General features: G+C 47.9%; 1 protein-coding gene across 2 annotated transcripts in view; it reads right to left on the bottom strand.

Moving 5' to 3' along the window:
- The window catches only part of DYNC2H1 (dynein cytoplasmic 2 heavy chain 1), a 1,763,151-nt gene that overhangs the window by 40,388 nt on the left and 1,698,466 nt on the right, over positions 1-24,297 (bottom strand). For both annotated transcript variants that reach the window (XM_078657019.1, XM_078657020.1), the window contains exons 86-87: positions 2,821-2,930; positions 2,513-2,594 (exon numbers count right to left, since the gene is read on the bottom strand). In XM_078657019.1, coding sequence (XP_078513145.1) covers positions 2,513-2,594; positions 2,821-2,930 — 192 coding nt within the window. The remainder of the gene's footprint in view (positions 1-2,512; positions 2,595-2,820; positions 2,931-24,297) is intronic.

The following is a 24,297-nucleotide window of genomic DNA, read 5'->3' as shown; positions in this document are numbered from 1 at the left end:
AAGTTCACATCAGAAACACTTTTCCACTTTAGAACTCATTTGTATTAAGAAAAGGTATCGCTAGTTCTTTGTGATAAATCATTAGAGATGTCACTGACCTCTGTGATTAAAGGTGTGTAAGTGGAAGCGGACGTGTGAGAGGTCTTGCGCTGGGTGCTACTGCTCACAGACCCTCAGGCCAGCTCAGTAGACGAGGTAGTGCGAATTACAATTTTATAATGCAGAGCAAGGACTAAAAGCAGCGGGTGACAAGCCTCACAAAGCATCAGTGAAACTTCCTTGAGCTCTAACCATCTGAGATTGAGAGGAGCCTAGGAGTGCAGGCAGTAGCGATCGCCGATCGGGCTCCTACTGTGCCACTCGCCTTCCACATCTAGTGATCCTTAAAAGGGGTGACTCGGGGCACAGAAATAAAAAAAGAAGGGGCAAGCATGAATGACCCTATGCGACTCTGGGTATAAAATACAAACACATTGTGGGTGGTTTCTCTATAGGGAACTTTTCAATAGGCCCCTAAAGGGGTTCAATAATAGTGGGGTTGCTCACTATTGGAATGAACAATAATTTGTAAGTGAAACGTAATTTGCTTTTATTTTGTCGGTAATAGTATCACACCATTCCTACCTATTTTACATAGAACACTTAGGAGGTTTACATGAATATACATAAAAATGACATACAGATGGAACAGATACTGAGTAACAGGAATTCCTTGCTGGAGATCTGTTGAGGTGTCTCTTAATTGATTGCAGAAAAGAGTCCTCCTAGTGGTAGTTCCTACAATACATCAACCTCGACCCATACAGGAGATAACATCAAGCCCCCAAGGTTTGTGGTTGAAGGTGCACATGAGTTGAATTCTCATAAATAAATTGAGAATCTCCACGAGAAGAAATAGTCAACGAGTTTTGGCCCCTTCCTTTGGGCCTCCTCAGGACTTTGAAACAATGACATGGGACACATACAAATTTACCTAAAAGAAGAGAAAGCGGACAAGAATTCCTTCTTACCCAGAGCATTGTCTGCATTAATCGGAATCTGGTCGGAGCACATAGGCTCACCCATTATCTGGAATCAATCCCATAACACTGCACATCTGTTGCAGCAGCTCTCCCCTGTTGTCCGCACCAGTGTCAGGGATCATGAAGTGGGCCCTTCGTTTACTGCAGAGTCGGCAACAAACAGACGGCATTCTTGCACGCTTTCTGTTCTTTTTGGTAAATTTGTATGAGTCCTATGTCCTTGTAGGGCGAAGACCTTAGGTGGCAACACTGGACCTAGTCATCTGTTGCAGAGTAATTTCTCAGTTAACTAATGAGAGAAGCTCATGACCCACGTTGGTGAAGCATGGCAAACGAGCAACTGACACCAGTGACCCAGCCACAATAAAGATATGTTCAGATGTCATCACATCCAGGACGGATGAAGCCGCATGGTGCCACCTGTCGAAGATGGAGGGGTAACTATTTCCCGATCCAGTTTGACACCTGGAGAATATTCATACGGTGAGCAATCTGCACAAAAAAACATCCAGCAGTAAGTGAGGGTACTGCTGACCTAAAACCCTTCTCTAAAATTGCCCCAAGCAATCAAGAAGTGGTTCAACATGGACAGATTCCCGACCTTAACATGGACTGCAATAAAGACAATTTATGGTCGACATTCTCAATCAAATGTTTGGGTCATTGAAATGTAGAAACCCTTAAAGTCAGTTGTGTTTAGAAATTGGGAATACATTAGAAAAAACTACTAGCTTAAACAAATATTCTAAAAAATAGTAAACACAAAGGGCCTAATTACGATGGCGGTTGGATGAGCGTCCGACCGCCATCGCAGCGGGTTTGAAACCAACTGACATGCAGTCGGCGGTTCCACCCACCAAATTAAGAAGCTACCACTGTGTAGGATGTCGGAAACATCGGCTTTTTTCACTGCGGCTTGTGCTGCGGCCCAGAATAAGGCTGCAGCACAAGCTACAGTGGAAAATGGGATGTTTTGAAACATCCATGCCCCGTGTGCCAGGCACCATGTGGTGGGAGGGCATCACAGGGGCCCCGCGGGCTTCATTGTGGAGGCCCAAAGGTGACGGGGGCCCTACCAGGGGCCCCCAAAGTATTTTTCCAACATTCTTTTCATGGTGGGAGGCTGTGAGAAAGATTCATCGAAATCCCTATGGCAGTACCTGCACAGGCACTACCCCTATTGTAGCAATTACGATCCGACCGATGGCCCGACAGGATCCTTGAGCCGGTTGGATGAATCAGTTGGTTCCTCCGACAGCAGAGGTTGGACTGACCGCATCCTAATGCAGCGGTCGGACTGTTATGTTGGATGACGGTTGGACCACCACCGACGATCTGTCGGTGGCGGTTGTAGCAAAATCCTAATCAGGCCAAAATGTTTACTCACCAATTGGCATTTTATTATTTTACAATTTGTTTTAAAGAGCAAAGCAGCCTTTGCAAATCAGCTATAACCAATTTTCTGCGTTAGCAAATATGCAAAATAGTACCTCAACTTGAAGTTTAGCTTCAGCTATCCGTCCACGCCATGATGCTACAAATTTAAGGTTGTCCATCGAACAGTTCATCTCTCTAAAATACAAAAACATTTTTTAAAGAAACATTTGAGCATATTGTTTTATTAAGAATATTCTATAAATCCTTTCTAAAAGTACAATGTTCAGCAATTACTGGCATCTTTTCCGTTACACTGCTTCAAAAGCATTACGTAACTTATGCTATACAGGTTGCTCGGCTCGGTTTATTATACAGCATTCAAAACGTTCCTCAGCTTTAGAAGTAACCTTGGTCAACCTACCGCGCAGTTTCCTGGCGCAAAGCATTTAGGAATGTGTCCGGGTGGAAAAGTTCTGACAAATCGAGAGTCTCTGACAGCAGTTTCTGCTTTTCTGCTTTCCCAACCCAGTTCTGTAACAAAAACAAAACAAAAATGTATACCTTGGTTTAATAAAAGCTAGACAGCTGTTTTTTTTAGCTTTTAGACCACTTATCTTCTGCATGAAATCTTCATAATAGCAGTACACGTATTACGGTTCCCTTAAAGCTACCTCTTCTACGGATGGTGGTTTAACAGGTTAGAAGACAGGTAAATTAAGATGTGGCTACTATTAACTAAAGCATCTTGAGACACAACAATAGATATGAAAAATACACTAAATCCAAGGTCCGGATGTAAAAAGACCATTAAATACAAAAAACTTCTAGTGATTTTTAAAGCATCAGGATTAGTACGAACAATTTCCTAGTTTATGTTTTAAAAAGAAGTTAATAGAATGTGAATAATGAAAAAACGAACACACTGTTGTTCAAATGAACGATGACCGACAGGAAGAAGGAAAAGATGACCAGGGACAGGGGGAAGGAAAAAGCAAAAGAGGTAAGAAAAGGGAAGGGAACGAGGTGAGGGGAATAAAGACCTAAGTGGGGGAAAAGAGGCAGAGTGGAGCAAGATTGGAGGAGGAGGAGGGGAGAATGTAAAGGAGGAAAACAAACATGAGACGGACAAGTTAAGGAGAAAATCAGGGGAACATGGCAGGTGAGAAGTAAGGCAAAGGGAAGTCTCCCCAAAAGAACACACTAAAACAAATGGGGGGGAAAGAGAAGGAACTGGACCTGCAAAGGGAAAATGTATTCAGTAGGAAAGGCGAGCCACCAGACCATGAAAAACACAGTAATTGTTAAATCAAGGTCATGAGATCAAAAATGATATTTGGAAGGATACCTGTTCATTAGCATAACACTGAACGTTATTAACACACACGTATATCTTAACAATTCTTATGAAGATATATGTAGCCTGCTGGGATCACCCACTTGAACACTGCAATCATTTGCCTGCTAACTAAACATCTTGAACAGGGGTGCATCTGGAAAGAGCAACAGTATCGTTATACACCCGTGGAAGAAAAACCATCACTTCCAAACTGATGGATTTGAGCTTACAAATATTGATGCGACAATGTACTTCAACAGGTTATAGTTCTACATCGACTACAGACGATCTTGGAAGAACAATTTACTTACCTTGAGTAATGCCATATTCTGGACAAGACTCCATCTGGCCTCATATTCCTCACCCTGTGAATTTTTCCTAGGCATCAGACTGGATCCAGAAACTTTGGTAGCAATTCTCTAGCACGTTGGCAGGGGACATTGTGTGGCTCTGCGTCGGATCTGCCGTAGATGTGAAGCCAGAACCTATATATGTACCACCTCTGCATACTTATATCGGTTTCTCTCTGATCTCTGTCCGTGGTATTGGACGCAGAGTCACTGGAATCAGAATATGACCATGTGCACGCTTCAAGATTGAGAGCTTATTATTGAGCTGAATGAGTCAATTTCACAGAATGGGAAGCAGGGTGGGTCAGTGAGAAATTCGCGGTTAGACAGAATATCTACCAGACATGGCGCTACCCAAAGTAAGTAACTTGTTCTGATAATAGAGAATTCTAACTGCAGACTTCTCTCCTTGTGAATAGATGCCAAAGCAGTACCTCCCCCTGTGATGAGGGAGGAATGGCTCAGGATAAGGAAATCCTGCCGGACAGATCGGGAGAAGCTGTACCACCAGACTAGGCTATTCAGGCAGTAATGTTTTGTTAACGTGTGGGCAGATGTCCACATAGCAGCCAGACAAATGTCCAGAACTGGCCTAATACATGACAGTGCTGTAGTAGCAACCTTCACTTTGGCAGACAGAGTGCAGAAGCCTTCTGAAGGCTGCTTCTTGGCCAGCCCATAACAGATCTAGATACATAACACAATCCATCTTGAGGTGCTTCACTTTTGTATTGCTTGCCTTTCTTCGCTCCAGAAAAACCCATGAAAAGTTAGTCATCCTATTGGTCGTCTCTAGTCCTATCTGTAGAAACTGAGGGCCGTTTTAGGATCTAGGTGGTAGACACGTGTTCATCTTTTTAAAGATGAGGTGGGACATACAAAGCCAGCAAGGTGATAGATTGCTCTGTGAGCAAGGGTGGAATCACCTTGAGCAGAAAAGCGGCATTCGACATGAGGACTAGTTTGTTTGGGAAGAATGAGTAGTAGGTCTGCAATGCAGACAATACCTGAAGCTCGAAATTGAAATTAAAATATTTATAAAGCGCACGACTACCAAGCGGTTTCTTGGCGCTGAGGATGCAGATCAGAGGGCAGGGGAGGAGATATGCCGTTAGTGTGGGAAAGCTTGGGTAAAGAGAAGTGTCTTTAATGCTTTTCGGAACTCCAGGTAATGAGGGGCAGACCTGAGGGAAAAGGGGAGGGTGTTCCAAAAAGCAGGAGTGAGAGTGGAAAATTTCACACCTCCAGACTTCTTTTTCCTGAAGCAGGGTACAGCCAAGAGAGACTGCGAGGAAGAGCGCAGCTCTCTGCTAGGAACATAGGCCTTAATTTCAGAGGTAATAAAGGCAGGGGCCGTCCCTGCCCGGGCCTGGAAAGTGATACAGCCCATCTTAAAAAGGGCGCGCTCCCGGATGGGCAGCCAATGCAAAGCTTTAAGCAGGGGGTGACGTGGTGAGACTTGGGAAGGTTGTAGACAAGTCGGGCGGCCTGGTTTTGAACCTGCTGAAGTCGCCGAAGATTGTATGCGGGGACACCAGTGTAGAGAACATTGCCATAGTCAAGGCGGTAATGACCATGGCTGAAAGGATAAGTTTAAGGGCGGAGAAAGAAAAAAAACAGGAAATCCTTCGAATCGTGCGGAGGGTAAGAAAACAGGATGAGACGACTGAACTAATCTGGGAGTGCAAAGTAAGGTGAGCATTTAATTTTATCCCTAGAGTCTTGACAGAGGAAGAAGGAGAGGGAGAGGGGCCTAGAGAGGAGGGCCAAAACAGAGAGTTCCAGGGACTAGAGCAACCACCCGTCAAAACCAGCTCGGTTTTATCAGGGTTGAGTTTCAAGTGGTTGTGGTTCATCCAGTCCCTGATGAAAATCATAACCGATTGAAAGTTGTGAATGGACTCTGGGGAGGTAGATAAATAAAAAATGAGCTGGAGGTCATCAGCGTAGTTGTAGATCGTGACCTCCATCTGCTGTAGTGCAAAAATAAGGGGGGAAATATACAAATGAAACAGAAGGGGGGACAGAGAGGACCCTTGTGGAACCCCACACTGGACCTTACAAGCTGGAGCAGAAAAGTCGGCCAGATGGATGGCCTGAGTGCGGTCTCTCAGGAAGGACGCGAGCCAAACCAAGGCGGTTCCCCTGATGCCAGCCGCCCCGACACGGGAGGGAAGAATGGAGTGATCAACCGTGTCGAAGGCGGCGGATAAATCAAGGAGAACCAAAGCTTGGGGTTGGTTGGCGTCCGTGCCCTCTCTGAGGGTGTCCATAACAGAAAGGACTACGGACTCCGTGGAATGCCCGTGGCGGAAGCCAGCCTGGCAAGGTGCTAAGCCGCCATTCTCTTCAGCGAAGGCGCTGAGCACTTTAGTAACATGGCGTTCCAAAAGTTTTCCTAAAAAAGGTAGAAGGGAGATGGGGCGGTAATTTGGAAGTGAAGAGGGGTCTGCGCCGGGTTTTTGGAGAATGGGAATTATAGTTGTGGATTTGTGAGGTTGTGGGACTATGCCTTGGGCGAGGGAAGTATTGAGGAAAGTAAGAGGAGGGGAAGGGCAAACAAGATAGATTTGTCTCAAGACATGTGCAGGACAGATGTCGGATGGGGAGCCTGACTTTATCGTGGTGAGGAGGGACAAGAATGTCTCTCTGGTCAGGGAGGGAATGTGATCAAGGTACAACCAGGGGGGTGGGGGCTGAGGGTCCAAAAAAGAGGAGGAAGGGGGAGGAATGTTTGACTTAATAGTGATGATTTTCTCCATGAAATAGGTGTTGAGGGAGTCACAGAGGGCCTGAGAAGGGGAGGGTTTAAGGGTGACTCTGTCCGAGAAAGCCAGATCTTGCACTATTGTAAAGATTTCTCTCGATTGGTTTTCCGCGGACAGGATTTTAGAGGAGCAATATTCAGTCTTGGCAGATAGAATCGACTTCTTGTATTTATTAAGGAGTGTAGTATAATGTAGCTTAAGTGAAGGACAGTAAGTGCGTCGCCAAGTGCGTTCTGCCTGTCGTACTGCCAGTTTGGTCTCCTTAAGTTCAGCATTAAACCACCTGTTTGCGTCGTTGGCTCGCCTAGTGGTAACTCGTCTTAGGGGGGCCACTTGATCGCAGCCTCTGGCAAGCCATTGGTTTAAAATGTCCGCTTGGGAAGAGGAAGAAAGGTCTTGAAGATTTGGGCTGGAGGCAGAGAGAGAGAGGAACAGAGGGAAATCATGTCAACATGGTTCCAATTACGTGCCCAGGTGTTCCTGGGGAGGGGAGGTTTCTTAGCAGGACTAAGGTGCAGAAAAAAGGAAATTAAAAAATGATCAGACCAGGCACAAGGGGAAACAACAGGGGAAGAAACAGGACAGTTGAGCGACCAAACCTGGTCCAGGGTGTGCCCGTGAATATGGGTAGGGGTGTGAACGTGAGACAGGAAGTTGAGGGTACAGAGTGATTCCGAGAATTCTTTGGATAAGAGGTCCTCAGCAGGGTCGGAAGGCCAAAAGTTGAAATCGCCTAGCAGTAGAATAGAGGAATTATTCACCGCCAGGGTGGCCAACAGGTCCTGAACCGAGGAGAGAAAGTGCGGGATTTGTTGTGGAGGGCGATACATGAGCAAACATGTGAGCGGTGTAAGAAAGGAGGCCGAGCGAACGACTAAATAGTCGACCGCTGCGATGGAAGGAGTTGCTAATTGTTGGAAATAGAGACCAGATCGGACTATCAGAGCAACGCCACCGCCAGCCTTCCCGGCCGGTCGGTCAGCGCAAAGGGCATAGTAAGAGGAAGGGAGGGCGGCTAATAGAGCTGGCAAAGAGTCCGGACAAAACCAGGTCTCTGTAAGAAACAGAAGATCAGGCTTGTGCGTGTCCAGCATCACGAAAAGTTTGTGATGATGCTTGACCGCAGATCTGGTGTTCAAAAGAAAAACAGTGATTGCAGGAGCCGCACAAGGTGGAGGAGGCAATTCAGGTGATGTGGGGAGGGAAAGGGGCGGGGGTAGGATGTGAGGGGTGAAAACGGGAGTGGAGAAACTCGGCTTGAGGCTAAATTTGCAAATGTTGGCCATGGCGGAATCAGCCAGTGGCCACGAGCCTCGTAGGGATCGGAGCTGGGCTGACGAGTAGGTAAATAAATGGGCATAGTGGGGTGCCCCTAGCCCCGGCCGGCCGCGGACGGGCGCAGATGGGCTTGCCTTTGGCGCGCCGCCGGCGCGCCCGCTGCGCGTGTGCATGGGGAGGTCTTTAAATAGGGAAGGAGCGCGAGGACTGCAGCGCTGACCTGGGCAGCCTCTGTGCCCCGATCCAAGATGGCGCCCGCTACCCCGTCAGCCCGCCGGTTCAAGCGGCACTCAGCCGTGCCGGATCGGGACTCAGGGAGCAGGGCCAGCAGAGTGGAAGTGAGTGCAAAAGTACAAGTTTTTTAAAAACAGAGTGATTAAAATGCCGCTTTTGTATTCAAAGAGACAAAGATAAAAGGTCTTCGTGCACTGCAACAGCAGACGCGAACCCACTGCCACCGGGTCGCTAGCATCGCTCGCTCACTCGCCTAGCTGATGTTATGGCAATGAGGAATTATGTTTTGATGCTAAGCAAGCAGATAGTACAACAGTGCAAAGGTTCGAAGGAAGTGGACATCAGAAAGGTGACGACAAAGTTAAAGTCCCAATGTGGCATCATGAAAGTTGCTAGAGGGAACTTGTGTATCAGCCCCTATAGAAAACGGATCATAAAAGGTGGCCCATTAGCTGCGAGTGCAATGATCACTCCCATGCATTACAGTTATATTTAACTATCTCATTGTCCTGCCTTGAATTAAAGGTGCACCTTAGGTAAAGGGAGATTTTTATCATCACACACTAAATCTAATTTCTCACCACTTCCTAGAAGTACACCATGTAAACAAAGGGAGCTCTTTCTCCACAAGATGTTTCTCTGACGAACGTGGCTGGCCAATAATGAAGCATGATACCCAAGGTGGTGTAAGAGGTCATGCCTTACAATTTTTTTTAAATATTTTGTTTGGTATATCCAGGGTCCTGTTGTGTTTGAAAAATCCTGACCATCAAGATCCCTAAAGGCACATTCCAAAGAGCAATTCCCAAAATTTAGCCTAGTGCCATTTTGAACTTGTGGTGTTGTTTAAGTGTTGCTGATAGCTTAGGAAGTTGAAGTGCATAACAAGCGAACACAGAATTGGTTCTGAGTGGGAGGAACAACTCTGTGGTCTAGAGGACCTTGGGAGTCGAGCAACTCCGAACAGTGGGAGGGGCAGGATGAAGAGAACCCATGCTTCGAATTATGTTTCTTCGATTACTTCAACTCTGCTGAACTTCCGGACTTCGAAGGCGAATGGTCATGAGAGTGGTCCCAGGGGTGAGAAATTTGTAAGACCATCTTGTCTGATGAATGGCTCCTGCTGGCGCCATGTCCGCAGACTTAAAAGGGCTGGGTCAGCTTTTGCACTACAAGTTGGGAGGTCTGAAATTGTTTATAAGCTAAAATAAATAGCCTCAAATCTACTATATTGTTGGGGAAATTGTTTAGGTGCTGTCAATAGTCATAGAGATGGTGATATTGGCCTGATTATCCTTGAATTGTTGCAGCTTCGAATCAGCCTGTTCTACAAACAGCCTGGAGTCACCGAAGGGCATGTCCTTTAGGGACGCTTGCATGTTTTCAGAAATACTGAATGATCTCATACAGATTTGCCTTCTAAGCATTAATGGCACTGTTGCTAATAGCTCTGCTGATGCAGTCTGCAATGTCCAGGCCAGCTCAGATAGCGTATGTCGCTGCATCACAACCATCATGTATCGTCTGGGCTAATGAGGCCCTAATGTCTAATGGGATAGCTAGCAAGAAGACACTGGCTGTAACCCACAATGCGTGGGTGTTAGTACCCAAAAGACAAACTGTGTTGATAGATCAGAGGGCTAGACTAATTGAAGAGAACTTCTTTCTGATAGTATCTGTTCTTTTAGATTCCTTATCAGGGGGCTTGGTTGGAAATTAATTTGGATTGACGCCGCTTGTCAAAGCTTAAATGATCAGGCTCTCCGGTGTAAGATGTTCCTCTAGGAAGTCCAGGTGACAGGAAGTCAGTCTAAAATGCATAGCTACAGGTTGACTGACTGGTGGCATGACATGGCTTGGGCCACATAGCCAGAAAGGCGTCAATAAGGGGTTCATTAAATTGCAATAAGGGCTCAGATGAAGGTGACCCTGGTTGAAGAATGTCAGTCAATGCAATTGTTTTCATCTCAATAGTATGCAACTGCAATTCTAAAGTTCCAGCTTCCCTCCGAACCACCACTGTTAATGAAGCGCTTTCTTCCATTTGTGGCCCAAATGGTGAATCTAGCACCACTTTGGGAGCTGTGTCCAGCCCACTGGTATTTGTAAGTTTTAGTAGAATGCATCATAAGTATAATGAGAGGGAAGCAAGCTATCCTCTTCCTCATCATCTTCAGTGTTCTGAAGGACATTAGGTGCCATCTGCATTGTCAAACCAAAAAAGAGTGTGGATTCTCTGCTGGCACTGGCGTTGGGGCAGAGGTCTTGGAATGGAATATATTTGTATTATCTCTGTGTCTGCTTTCACAACATAATATTGTGACAAAGACCCTGAATAGGCTGGTGTCAGTCCAGGCCAGTGATCGACTTTAGGATCGGATCATCAATGAGTGTTGGTGGAAGATATATCAACGCCAGTACAGAAGGAATCAGTATGAACCTTGGTGCTGGAGTAGAAATCAGTACCTGAGTTCAATATGGGTCCAGTAGCAGCCCAAGAGGTCAGATGGTGAAGAGGGCGCACTTGTCAGCACAAGACCGACTGGAAATTTCTTGGGCTCCGAGGGGCACAAAGGTGCACCAAAGTGAGGCAGAATTAACTGCAAGCTGTTTTTATGTTCACTGATATATAGTTTTGCTTCAGAGTCTGAATCGCCTTTGGGTGCACGAGGCAACACATGTTGCACAACCCAGATTTATGGTCAGAGTCCAAGCACCACAGGCATAACTAATGCGGGTCTGTTATGACATCTGCTTCCTGCAGGTTCTATATGACCTAAATCTTATAATTTTCAGTGGGGACAACATTCACCAGCACACTGTGAAAGTGATGAGTATTTGGGAGTCAGAGGAAGATGGACAAAGTTGGGAGCTGAGCTCCAGATCTGCAAAGGGTGCAGAGAGAAAGAACTGACGTCAAGGTGCAGATATGGTGCATATATGACCCTCTGCTCTGTCATTTCCTGGGTGGTGTGTAGTTATTGGGGAGCCACAGAGGATCATCAACTGGCAGGATCATATCTGGAAGAATTCCCATTCCCAGGATCCAGTCAGACACCTGGGATATTCTTAAGGTGAGGAATCCGCAGTTAGAAGTATCCATCAGAAAAGACCACGTAATATGTTCTGATCACTCCATACCATCACAAACCAGCAGATCAAATCCTCAGACTGTAGATTAGGCAAATGATTCACTGTTTTCTTCACCAGCTACCACAAGTAACAATTGGTATGTCACCAAATTCATGGCTGCGTTATGTCTCTCAAAGTTATACATTTCAGGAGCTTTTTAGCCGTAGCAACCATTCTTCAAGACTACCACTCTGGTGATAGGGTTGGGAATGATTCAGAGCTTTCCCTTAAATTATCTGCATGAACCTCAAGGGAGTAAGCCATGAGAATAATTTTTTCCAGCAATTTCATACTCAATATTCACCTATTTTTTGTAGTACAGTCCTTGAAAAAGCAGATATGGCAGCTGGCCGGTCCCAAATTTCAGGTATCAAATTATCGAAAGTGTCAGGGAACAGAATAAAAGGGGTTTCATCTAGGGGATTACTATGCAATATATCTGTAACTTTCTCGAGCACATACCTTTTTGAGCGAAAGAGGCCCTTCTCAATAGGGAAATAAAAGAAGTATAATACTGAAAAGAAGTGGCTGCCATCATCTCATTTACCACACTTTCATGCAAGTTACTGAGACCACTTGCATGAGGCGGAGCTACATTCACCTTATCACCAGCCACTCCCTCTCCGCCTTCCCGACATTTTGAGTCAGCACCCGAATCACCAACATCAAAATGATCTATGGAGGGAGAAGTGACAACTCCTGTAACAGCCATCACAGCTTTGGGTCCCAGTATTTGATTAGGTGCCAGTAATGGCACAGTGAAAGCTATCATAAGCACCAACACCACCACCAGTCCGTGAAAGGCCACCATCAGGTCTATATATAGTACACGCACATGCACTACTGATCCTCACTTTTCAGCTGGAGGCATGCTTACTACAGATTTTCATTTTTCAGCTGGAAGCTGATAATAAACTTACCAATTGGAAGACTGTGCAATGTTGCCAAACACTCGAATTCCTATAGTACTGCAGCCCCGGATAGAGGTTTTGGGACAGGCACAGTGGCTGAGGCCAGAAACGGTCATATCTCCGTTTTTAAAGACTCCAAGGTGGCATTATTTGTGTTTTAGATTCAGAGTTCGGCTCCCCCATTCAGCAGTGGAACCTGTTCACAAAGCTGGTTCCCACATGACTAGTGACCAATCACCACCAGTCTGGGGGCAGGAACTCATTTTAATTTGTTTTCCCATCCAGGAAGCTAATATCAGGATTTGTATGTGTCTTCGGTGTTGACACTGCTGAAGGACTCTGTTGGAAGTCCAGTCCCTTGAGAAAAGGGACAAGCCCGTTCCTCACTCTACGGTTTCGCTGATTAGGTGTGATAAAATGTTTCGAAGGTTGACGGTATATATATGTGTAAACGATGGATTTTATTGCATGATGTCTTAACTTGTGATCTTTTGACTAAATTGTACGTTTTAATTAACTGAACAGAAAATGTATTCTCAAGACTTATGACTCTACGGAGCCTTCTATCATAAGCTTAGAAGTTTCCATTCAATTTCTTTGAGGAAATCACCTCCTTTCGAAAGGTTGTGACCGACCTTCAAGTACCACTTATAGGGGTCACGAGTGTGAGTTATAGATCTCTTGCTGAAACCACTTTACTCTGAAGGCTGTTTACTCATGGGGATACATTAATTTGAGTGACGGCTGGAAATCTAGCCACCAGGGCCGGACTGGAACAGAAACCGGCCCTGGCAAACTGCTCCGCCAGAAACCGGTCCCCACCCTAGCGGCCTACCGGGGAAACGCCCGGTGCCCACTATGGCCAGTCCGGCCCTGCTAGCCACCTGGGCACAGCACTGTCATGGAGCCCTGATGGTCCCGCCCAGCAATGTGACATCATGTACAACATGCAGGGCTCCAAGCGTGCAGTTGCAGATATCACAATGATAACGAATTTGAAGAGGGAATAGTATATTTTAGAACTGTGCTTTGAACATAAGTCTCTCGCCCGTTAAATTTAGCAGCAGATTTTAATGAGACGAGGAGCTGGAAAGAGCATCCATGACACATCAGAGATAACCCGATAATCAGGGCAGCTTTTTCTACAAGTGTCAAAGTATATTTCAGTGATGATTTCGTTGTGCTTTGTCACTTAATACAGCGACCTTTACGCGTGTCATCACAAAGATTGTTTTAGTCTCCAAATTATGGGTGGAATAAGCTTCTCTTATGGTTTTATTAACTAATTTTATTCTGTTCATAGATGAGTTTGTATGCAGGTTTCATCAGTTGTAATATTTATTTACCTTAAGTTTCAATGCCACTTGCTGATTCTGTTGAAAGAATATTGGATCCAAGTAAAAGGACAGAATTCGCTAACGTGTTTAACCTCCCCTAGGAAGGCGTGTAATTGCTTCAATTTGTCATTAATAACTTCATTTAATCAGTAATTGAGTTTAACTAAATGTTTAAAAGTTGCATAAGGCAAAACACTACGAATGCTAAATCTAATTACAGCGCTTTGGTTGCCTAATAATCAGGTCTTCACTTCATTAATATATGAATTGATAACAAACTTAACTTAGAAGCAGCTGTGAATTATTTTTGTAGATAACAAGAGTAAATATGAAATTGCTTTTCCGCTGGGTGATGAGTAATGTAGCGGGACTATTCACTCGACCTGTGAAGTGCAACTAAGCTGTTTAATCTGAAATAGACTTCTACGTTGTAAAGGCACGTCAGCGGGTCAAAAATGCCTCAGAGTCCACCTTTAAATTGGCAAGCAATTTAATGATTCATTTACATAACAGCCGTACCTTTTTGTATAAATAAATGTATGATGTTTCTGTATACCAGCAAGACCATTAAAGAACATGAACACATTTATCTAATCAGCTCTTTAGTTTCCTCTTCCTCTTGATAACACTGCTCAGAATTCAAGGGACTATTCAGTTTTGAATTTTTGTTGATCTAGTTATTTAATTATTTAGGGCAAGCCTGTAACCGGCATTATGCATTAACACGCGATCGTCATATTTTCTATGGTTGGTTTAAGAAATCAACACTTTTAAAATGTAATAAAACAAACATATTTAGAAACATCACATCACACCATGAAACAATAATTGATAAAGTGTGATAATTATATGGAAAGTTTCTGATCCTTAGCAAATTGAAGAATACAATTAAGAACCTCGTCGGCAGAGAAGGCAGTTAGGGGTTCTAATTGCCTCACTGTATTATTGCTGCTTGGCAATCCCTGTGATTTAACCAGTCGAATTAAAGGTTGCTTAACAAAGATAAGGCCATGGGTTGCCAAAGGTCATGCGGTGTCTTCTACTGCCTACGACACTGCTGAAATGAAACCACAACCACTGTGAAAGATATGGGATGCCATTCAATCATATAATTCTCACACCTGTAAGTACCACTTACGGAATGTCACTAAGAAGCTCACTCACCCTCCATTATTACACCTATTATAAAATGCAACCAAAAGAAAAATGTGCTTCCCTTCGGTAATGCTTTTCTAATGCAGGCCTCGAAACATCATAGAAAATAGTGACTCGAATAATCTACTCGACCTAACTTTAATGCGCTTGACCTGTAAACTTGCTTCAGGTTAAGTGATCTTAAAGGGTCCCCTTTTCTTCATTATCACATATGCGAGCGCCTTCAAATATGTGATGTCTAATTCAGTTGTACAAAAAAAAAATAGTTTGATGAAAAGATTAAACTTTTGCTCCAGGTATAATAATAATCTGCCCACATCTGGGGTATATATGCACCCTGACTTGCCTTTTGCTTCAGTAATAGCATTGTCATCAGGAAGGGGGCATGCATGTTTTTCAGTCCATGTTTTAAAACTCTCACTTTTAATACATATAAGACTAAAGCGTGAGTGGTAATACACTCTACTTTATAGACAGTACTTTTTCATTGAAATGGCCCCAAACATTCCCAATAACATGCAGTTATACTGATAAAACTATATAGCGTATAAACAATAATGTGTGGAATTGAGTTTCAGCAAAAATATTCATCATTTTCACATCAAGTAAAGTGTCCCGATTTGTTTTGATCCTTTTAAAATATTTGTTTCCATCAAACAGACCAACAAAAAAAAATGTTTTCATAACTACGGAAATATTTGTACAGTTCATTTACAAAACTATGTCAATGTTGTGTTAGAAAACAAATTCTGAAATCCTACAGCCTTTCATTTCACACTCGTTGAACAGCATGATTGTCAGACAGTTCACTTTACAAAATCGAACTCTGCAGTCAGAAAAGAAAAGTAAACACCAACCTCCAGGATAAAATAAGCAGCAAACTGCACAAGACATAAACTGACATTTGAACTCTGTCTTTGAACAACAGCAAATGTGACAATATAAAACACAAGATTTAAAGGGGTCTTTATTGCTCATTCACATTTTGAGTGAACAGAATATCTGTTAATCAACTCTCCAGAACGGGCCAGTAGGCCCTAAAAGTAGCTCACCCTGATAAAATCTAACTTGCCATAGTGAGCGGGAGAGTAGTTTTCGCGAGGCCTGTAATGGGTACAAATTTTCCTGCAGACTTCTTCTCTTGGAGTATAGCCAGGCAGCAAACCGGTAGGGTTATTCAGAGTTTGGTGGATGCAGGAGACCTGCAAACAATTGGTGGATATCCTATCCACCCTATTCAAGGTTTAGACCCATGTAGCCCTTAAGCACTATTTTAAGTGTAAACACATATGAACAAGTTACTTACCTTCGGTAACGATATATCTGTAAGAAACAGTAGTTAGTATTAGATTCCTTACCTTAGAATATCCCCAGGCGTCAGTCTGGATCCGGAAACTTTTGCGTAGCAGTACCCCTGCGCGTCGGTAGGCGTCGTCTGCAGGCGTCCCCTGCGGCTACGCGTCGTCGGCGTCGTGCGCCGTGATGACGTCGCTGGAGTATATAGACGCCGCCTCCGCGCGCTGACGTCAGTTCTTTGCACACAGCTTTTCCGCGCCAGAACACGCAGAGCCATGTGAGAACTAACACTGGTGCCATTTGAAACTAGGGCCCTGAAAGGGATGACCTTAACCCTAGGTATCAGTTCGCAGAACGGGGAGGACGGGTGGGGCGGTAAGGAATCTAATACTAACTACTGTTTCTTACAGATATATCGTTACCGAAGGCAAGTAACTTGTTCATCTGAAAGAAACAGGTTAGTATTAGATTCCTTACCTTAGAATAGATACCCCAGCAATACCAACCCCGGTGGTGGGTCTGCGAACCAATACAAACCTACACCAGAAAGTCCTGGAGGACCGAACGGCCAAAGAAGCCATCCCTCCGGACTTGACTGTCCAGGCAGTAGTGCCTCGCAAAGGTGTGCAGCGAGGCCCACGTAGCCGCCTGGCAAATGTCCTGCAAAGGGACTCCCCGGCCCAGGGCAGTAGTAGCCGCCGTAGCCCGAGTGGAATGGGCCCTCAGCCCAACAGGAGGCTCCTTCCGAGCCAAAGAGTAGCATGCTTTGATGCACAGGACGACCCACTGAGAGATGGTTCGTTTCTGTACCGCCCTTCCCTTCTTCTCACCCACGTAGCCAACAAACAGATGGTCATCCACCCGGAACTGGCGTGTGCGATCCATGTAAAATGAAAGCGCACGTTTTGGGTCCAGACGATGGAGCCGCTCTTCATCCTTTGAAGGATGCGGAGGCGGGAAGAAGGAGGGTAAGGCGATGGACTGCCCGATGTGAAAAGCAGAAACTACCTTGGGCAGGAAAGAAGGCCTAGTCCTAAGAACCACCTTGTCAGGATGGACGGACAAGAAAGGAGGTTTAACAGAAAGAGCCTGGAGCTCACTCACTCTCCTGGCAGAGGTGATGGCAACCAGGAAGGCCGTCTTTAAAGTAAGAAGATGGAGAGGACAGGAATGAAGCGGCTCAAAGGGAGCGCACATCAAGAATGTCAGAACCAGGTTCAAGTCCCACTGAGGCATCACGAACGGAACAGGAGGATACATGTGCGTGATGCCTTTCAAGAATCTCAGTACAATAGGGGACTTGAATAAAGATGGCTGATCAGGTAGCCTTAAGAAGGCGGAAAGGGCAGAAAGGTAGCCCTTGATAGTGCCCAGAGCAGAGCCCTGCTGGGCAAGAGAAAGAAGGAAGAGGAGAACCTCGGAAAGAGTGGCAGAAAGGGGATCCACAGCCTTCGCTGTGCACCATGCCACAAATCTCTTCCACCGGCAGGCGTATACCGACTTTGTGGAGGGACGCCTGGCTGCCAGAATCACATCACAGACTTCAGGAGGCAAGTCGAATGGCCTCAACTGTCGCCGCTCAATCTCCACGCATGGAGGTGGAGACTGGACAGGTTCGGGTGGAGGACCGTCCCCTGCTGCTGCGACAGAAGGTCCTCCCGAAGGGGCAGGCGGATCGAGGGACCGACTGACATGCTGAGTAGCTCGGGATACCAGTATCTTCGAGCCCAGTCCGGAGCCACAAGGATAACTTGGGCCCGGTCGCGCCTGATCTTCTTCAGCACTCTGGGCAGAAGTGGTATAGGCGGAAAGGCGTACAACAGACCGCAGCTCCACTCGCGCCGAAAGGCGTCGCCGAGCGAGTGCCGTCTTGGAAACTCCAACGCGCAGTACTGATGACATTGCGCGTTCTCTTCTGTGGCGAATAGATCTAACCAAGGCTCTCCCCATCGCTGAAAGAGGCCATTCGCCACGTCCGAGTTCAGACGCCATTCGTGATCCACCGAGCACCGACGGCTGAGTTCGTCCGCCCTGGCGTTCAGAGAACCTGCCAGGTGTTGAACTGTCAGAGTCACGCCCTGACGTTCCAGCCACTGCCAGAGGCGCAGAGCCTCCTGGCAAAGGGTCCACGACCCCACACCGCCCTGTTTGTTGCAGTACCACATGGCGGTGGTGTTGTCCGTGAACACCTGCACTACACTCCTGGTGACAAAGGGGAGGAATGCCTTCAGTGCTAGGCGAATCGCCCGCAGCTCCAACATGTTGATATGGAGCCGGGACTCCGCCGGAGACCAGATGCCTCTGATCTCCGCCTCTCCCAAGTGGCCACCCCAGCCCTGGAGGGACGCGTCTGTCACAACCACGTGCTCCGGTTGGGGAAGGGAGAGGGATCTGCCTCTGACCCAATCGCGGTCCGTAAGCCACCACTGCAACTGTCTCGCAGTGCCCTCCGAGATCAGGACATGGTCGGACAGGTTGCCCTGATGCTGGGCCCACTGAAACTTCAGGTCCCACTGCAGAGCCCGCATCCGCCACCTGGCGTGATGCACCAGAAGGATTCAGGAGGCCATCAGCCCCAGAAGCCGCAGCGTCAACCTGACCGAAATCCGGGACAACGGCTGAAAGATGGGAATCAGAGCCTGAATATCCCGGACCCGCCGTTCCGGAGGATAAACCCGAAACTGCGCCGAGTCGAGAACCGCTCCGATGAAAAGGAGCTTTTGAGAGGGACACAGGTGTGATTTCGGCACATTGATGGAAAACCCCAGCTCGTGCAGGAGGTCTGCCGTCATCTGAAGGTGGTGGACGACTGTGTGGGGCGAGCCCGCCTTCAACAACCAGTCGTCGAGGTAGGGGAAGACCGAAACCCCTAACCGGCGCAGATGAGCTGCGACCACCGCCATCACTTTCGTGAACACCCGTGGGGCGCTGGTAAGGCCGAATGGGAGCACGATAAACTGAAAGTGCTCGCGGCCTACCGTGAACCGCAGGTAACGCCGGTGGGCCGGCAGGACGGGGATGTGAAAATACGCATCCTGCAAGTCCAACGCTACCATCCAGTCTTGTGGGTCTAGAGCAGCCAAGACCTGAGCCAAAGTCAACATCTTGAACTTCTCCTTCCGGAGGAAGCCGTTGACGTTCCGTAGGTCCAAGATAGGACGAAGGCCCCCTTTGTCCTTCTTGGGCACCAGAAAGTAGTGGGAGTAGCAACCACACCCTACTTCTGGCCCAGGAACGCGCTTGATGGCCCCCTTGGCCAAGAGGGCCGTAACTTCCTCCTGCAGAAGTGTCAAGTGGTCCCCCGACACACGGTGGTTCTGCGGTGGCATGGCTGGAGGAGTGGACTCGAAGGGGAGGGAGTAGCCCCTTCGGACGAGCTGCAGCACCCACCTGTCCGATGTAATCGTGCGCCAGTGGGAGTGGTGATGGCGAACCCTGCCACCCACTGGCGTCACATGGGCCCGAAAGCTCGGACTAGGAAGATTTGGAGGCTGCAGCGGGGGGAGGTGTGGACTGACCTCGCCGCTGCCCTCTACCGCCACCACGGCGGAATCCACGGCCGCCACCGCGCTGGGGAGCGTTCTGCGGCGCGTGGCTGGCAGCACGCGTGGGACCGCCCCTTCCTTGGCCACGAAAGGGGCGAAACGAACCCTGCTGCTGGCGCTGGGTCGAAAGACCCAAGGACTTGGCCGTGACCCTGGAGTCCTTGAAGCGCTCAAGCGCGTTGTCCGCCTTGTCACCGAACAGGCGACTGCCATCGAAAGGCATGTCCATGAGGGCAGTCTGGACATCCGGCGAGAAGTTGGCGGATCTCAGCCAAGCATGGCGACGAATCGCCACCGTCGTGGACATAGCCCGTCCCAGCGAGTCGGTCGTGTCAAGACCACACCTAATCGAATCCCTCGCCGCGTCCCGGCCTTCAACCAAGGCCTGGTTGAGCTTGTCCCGCACCTCCTGCGGGCACTGCGGCAGACACTCCGCGACCGTGTCCCACAGAGAGTGGGTGTAGCGGCCCAAGAGGCATGCGGTATTACAAGACCGCAGTCCAGCACTCAAAGACGAAAAGACCTTCTTGCCAAATTGGTCATATCGCTTCGATTCCCGATCGGGCGGAGCCGACGGGAATGCGGACTGGGAAGTGGAGGCCTGGATCACCAGACTCTCCGGGGAGGGATGGGTGGAAAGGAAGGCAGGGTCGTCCGAACACGGACGGTGACGCCTGGCAACGTTCCGGTCAACCGGTGCACCGGAAGCGGGCCTGGACCAGGTGCCCAAAAGGACATCCGTCAGGGCCTCATTAAATGGTAGCAGAGGCTCCTGTGGGCACGACTGCGGTTTAAATACTTCGGTGAGGATGTTAGGTTTCACCTTAGCGACGGGGAGCTCAAGGCGCAAAGCCTTGGCAGCCCTCATCAGGACCACCGAATAGGCAGCCCCCGCCTCCGACGCCACAGGGGAAGGCGAGACAAACCCAGGGTTGGGCGACTCGTCCAGACCACTGGCCTCACCTAAGTCACCTACCCAGTCCACGTCATACTGGCAGGCTCGTGACAAAGGGTCCTCAGACCCCTCCCAACCCTCTCCATATTCGTCCTCATCGCCATAGGACGAGTCGACGATATAAACCGGTTCCTCGGAGCCAATGGGCCCCAACGGCGCCGGACTCGGCGTCGGACGACGCCGGTCCGACTCCGCGTCAGGAGTCAGAGAGGGATCGGGGGTGGCGCCGCGCGGCGCCGGGGACCCGACGCCGGCCGGAACCGACGGCGGAGTCACGGCGCCGCGCGGAGGCGGCACCACGGGTTGCCCCAATGGAATCGGCGCCGGGGAGGCCGGAGGACCAGCCGGCGACGACCCTGAAGGGCCCAGCGGCGCCGGGGCCGGAGCCGCCGGCGGCGCCGGGGCCGGAGCACTCGGCGGCGTCGGGGCAGGTGCACCCGAACCGCTCGGGCTCCCAGACGGGACCGACGGGCCCGCAGGCGCCGTAGGCCCCGCCGGAGGAGACATCGCCCTCATAGCCATGAGGAACTCCTCAATCTCCTCGCGCGACGCGCCTTCCCCAGGGACCGACGGGTATGGGGCAGACGGCGTCGGCGACCCACGCGGGGCCGCGGGGGTGGGGCCACCCGAACCCCCGGCCGCATCACGCGGGCGTCGGGGGGAGTCGGGGGTACGATGATGACGCCCGGACCTCTTGTGTCGCTTACCTGATGAACCGGAGGAATGGTGGCGACTCCCGGAGCGCTCATGGCGGCTCCGCGATCGCTCCCTCGACCGCTCCCTCGACCTCCGACCGGACCGGGACCGCTCTCGACGCGGGGCCGACACTCGGAGTTCGAGCAGCTTGCGGGACCGCTCCCGTCTAGCTTTACCTGTCAAGGCCCGGCAGTCGACGCAAGACTCGACGTCGTGGTCCGCGCCCAGACACCGGAGGCAGAGTCGATGGTGGTCGGTGACCGACATCATTCGGTCGCACCCGTCGCAACTCTTAAACCCGGGCATCCTACCGGCACCTTGAAGAAAGAGTTAAAGTTAACAAAACTAGGTCAAAAGACCGGAGTACTGCTCTTCGGATCTGCGCTAACTGGCGCGGAAAAAAGAAAAACTGACGTCAGCGCGCGGAGGCGGCGTCTATATACTCCAGCGACGTCATCACGGCGCACGACGCCGACGACGCGGAGTCGCAGGGGACGCCTGCAGACGACGCCTACCGACGCGCAGGGGTACTGCTACGCAAAAGTTTCCGGATCCAGACTGACGCCTGGGGATATTCTAAGGTAAGGAATCTAATACTAACCTGTTTCTTTCAGATATACACGTTAAAGAGAGTGGCTGGGATAGCGGCCAATTTTTGGCGACTGGAGCACACCCACCAAACTCTAAAAGCTCCCTCTAGAGCTGGTATTCCTTTTCAGCAATTCACCCTTCTAGGTTAAGGTGGCACCACGGCAGTGCCAGCTCTGGCTTCTACCAACGTCATCCCGAATTTAAGTGTTGGGTTAATAAGGGACAGCACACACTAGTGACATCAGTCCAGTCAAATGTTCCATGCTACAAAAAGGACCAGAATGTTATATAATGATAAGTGAACATTTTCCCAGAATAGGGAACAAGGGGCAGCAACGGGGAGGATCTGCAGGAAGCTTTGTGTCCATTAGAACAGGCCTTAGCACAGGTAAGTAACTTATTCTTTTAATAGATATTTCTTCTCTCTGACTCATCTTAAAAGATTGCCTTAGCAGTTCACATAAGGAGGAGGGTTCAATACTAATCAGAGCATTCACTTCTTAAATAAAAAGCCTGTGCAGAAAGCTCATGCCAAATTGAGCCTGACTGAATGCAGAGCAATCAGTTTTTGCAGCCTTATGAAGAGAAGACTGAGTTGCAACTTGACACATTTCTGTTACAGGAAATTCCTACAACCATGATAAAGTCACTCCTCTACCCCAAACTAAATGAGTAATAGAGGGCTCTTACTGCCTGGGGTTAGGAGCACTTCTTAATATAGAAATCCAACAATACATTTTTGTTTATCGATGGCCTTTTCCCTCTTAGGACCAAATTGACCAAGAGTCGGTTATTAATCCTGCATTCTTTTGTTCCCTCAACAAAGGGATCAGAGAGCCTTTTTGGGCTTTAGGCGATGGACATATTCCTCCACCTCAGACAGATAAGGAGTGTAAGAAACTGAGTTTGTGTTTGCCTTCTTCCCTGATCTTAATACTGGCCCACTTGCCTGCATTTTAATTGGAAACTCACTGCATTTTGCGGGCCCCCTTGCCAAGCTTTCTCATCTCGGTGGACATCTTGGAGGGACTGAAGGACGCCTGGCGGCGCCATTTTGGAGATCGGTCTAGTCGTCAGAAGGACGCTAGACCTGCATTTAATACGTTTATGTCAACACGCAGCGGTTACGCGCAGCGGGTTCGCTGGAGTCACGCCAGAGTCCAGCCCGTCTGTGCCCGTCCGGGCCCAGACGGGCCTAGGGCCAGACCCTATGTTAGTTCATGTAGGGTCCACTATCACCTACTCTCGCAAAGAGCTTTTACGGTTGCGCCCCTCAAAAAGACCCACTTGTACGTACACGTATAGAGGAGCCGAACCCTTTTCACACTGCGGATTTTGCTGTTCATCTGAGCAATCCACGGGAAGGAATCCCCTACGAATGGCTTCACTGAATTGTAGATCCCTCCCGAGGCATTCACTTGAAATTAATCTCCTCATACAAGATCATATTCTAGATATCCTGTTTGTAACGGAAACATGGCTTACAGCAGGCTCAGAGGTGGATATTGTAAGAGCCCTCCCCCCTGGTATTTTAATCGGTATACAACCTTTACAACGCAACTTTTACCACGACCTACCATTACCACGCATTTTTTACAACGCAGGATCCATTACAACGCATACCATTACCACGCATGTATTTACAACGCAGGTACTTTTACAACGCATACCATTACAACGTAAGTATTGGTAAGTATATTATTTTATTAAAAATATTATTTGGGTTTTTTGGTAAAGGGGTATTTTTAGGGTTCAGGGTCAGTTTTGGGTTTTTGGGTAAAGGGGTATTTTTAGGGTTCAGGGTCAGTTTTCAGTTTTTGGGTAAAGGGGTATTTTTAGGGTTCATGGTCAGTTTTCAGTTTTTGGGTAAAGGGGTATTTTTAGGGTTTAGGGTCAGTTTTCAGTTTTTGGGTAAAGGGGTATTTTTAGGGTTCAGGGTCAGTTTTCAGTTTTTGGGTAAAGGGGTATTTTTAGGGTTCAGGGTCAGTTTTCAGTTTTTGGGGTAAAGGGGTATTTTTAGGGTTCAGGGTCAGTTTTTAGTTTTTGGGTAAAGGGGTATTTTTAGGGTTCAGGGTCGGTTTTTGGGTAAAGGGGTATTTGTAGGGTTCAGGGTCAGTTTTGGGTTTTTGGGTAAAGGGGTATTTTTAGGGTTCAGGGTCAGTTTTGGGTTTTTGGGTAAAAGGGGTATTTTTTGGGTTCAGGGTCAGTTTTGGGTTTTTGGGTAAAAGGGTACAGGGTAAAAATTAAATATAATTAAATTAAAATTACATTAAATTAAATTGATTAAATTAAATTAAATTAATTTAATTTAATT

This window comes from Lissotriton helveticus, chromosome 8 (assembly GCF_964261635.1).
Source record: "Lissotriton helveticus chromosome 8, aLisHel1.1, whole genome shotgun sequence".
NCBI lineage: Eukaryota > Metazoa > Chordata > Amphibia > Caudata > Salamandridae > Lissotriton > Lissotriton helveticus.
The sequence above is the reverse complement of the archived record's forward strand: the minus strand, read 5'-3'. Positions and strand labels throughout refer to the sequence as shown.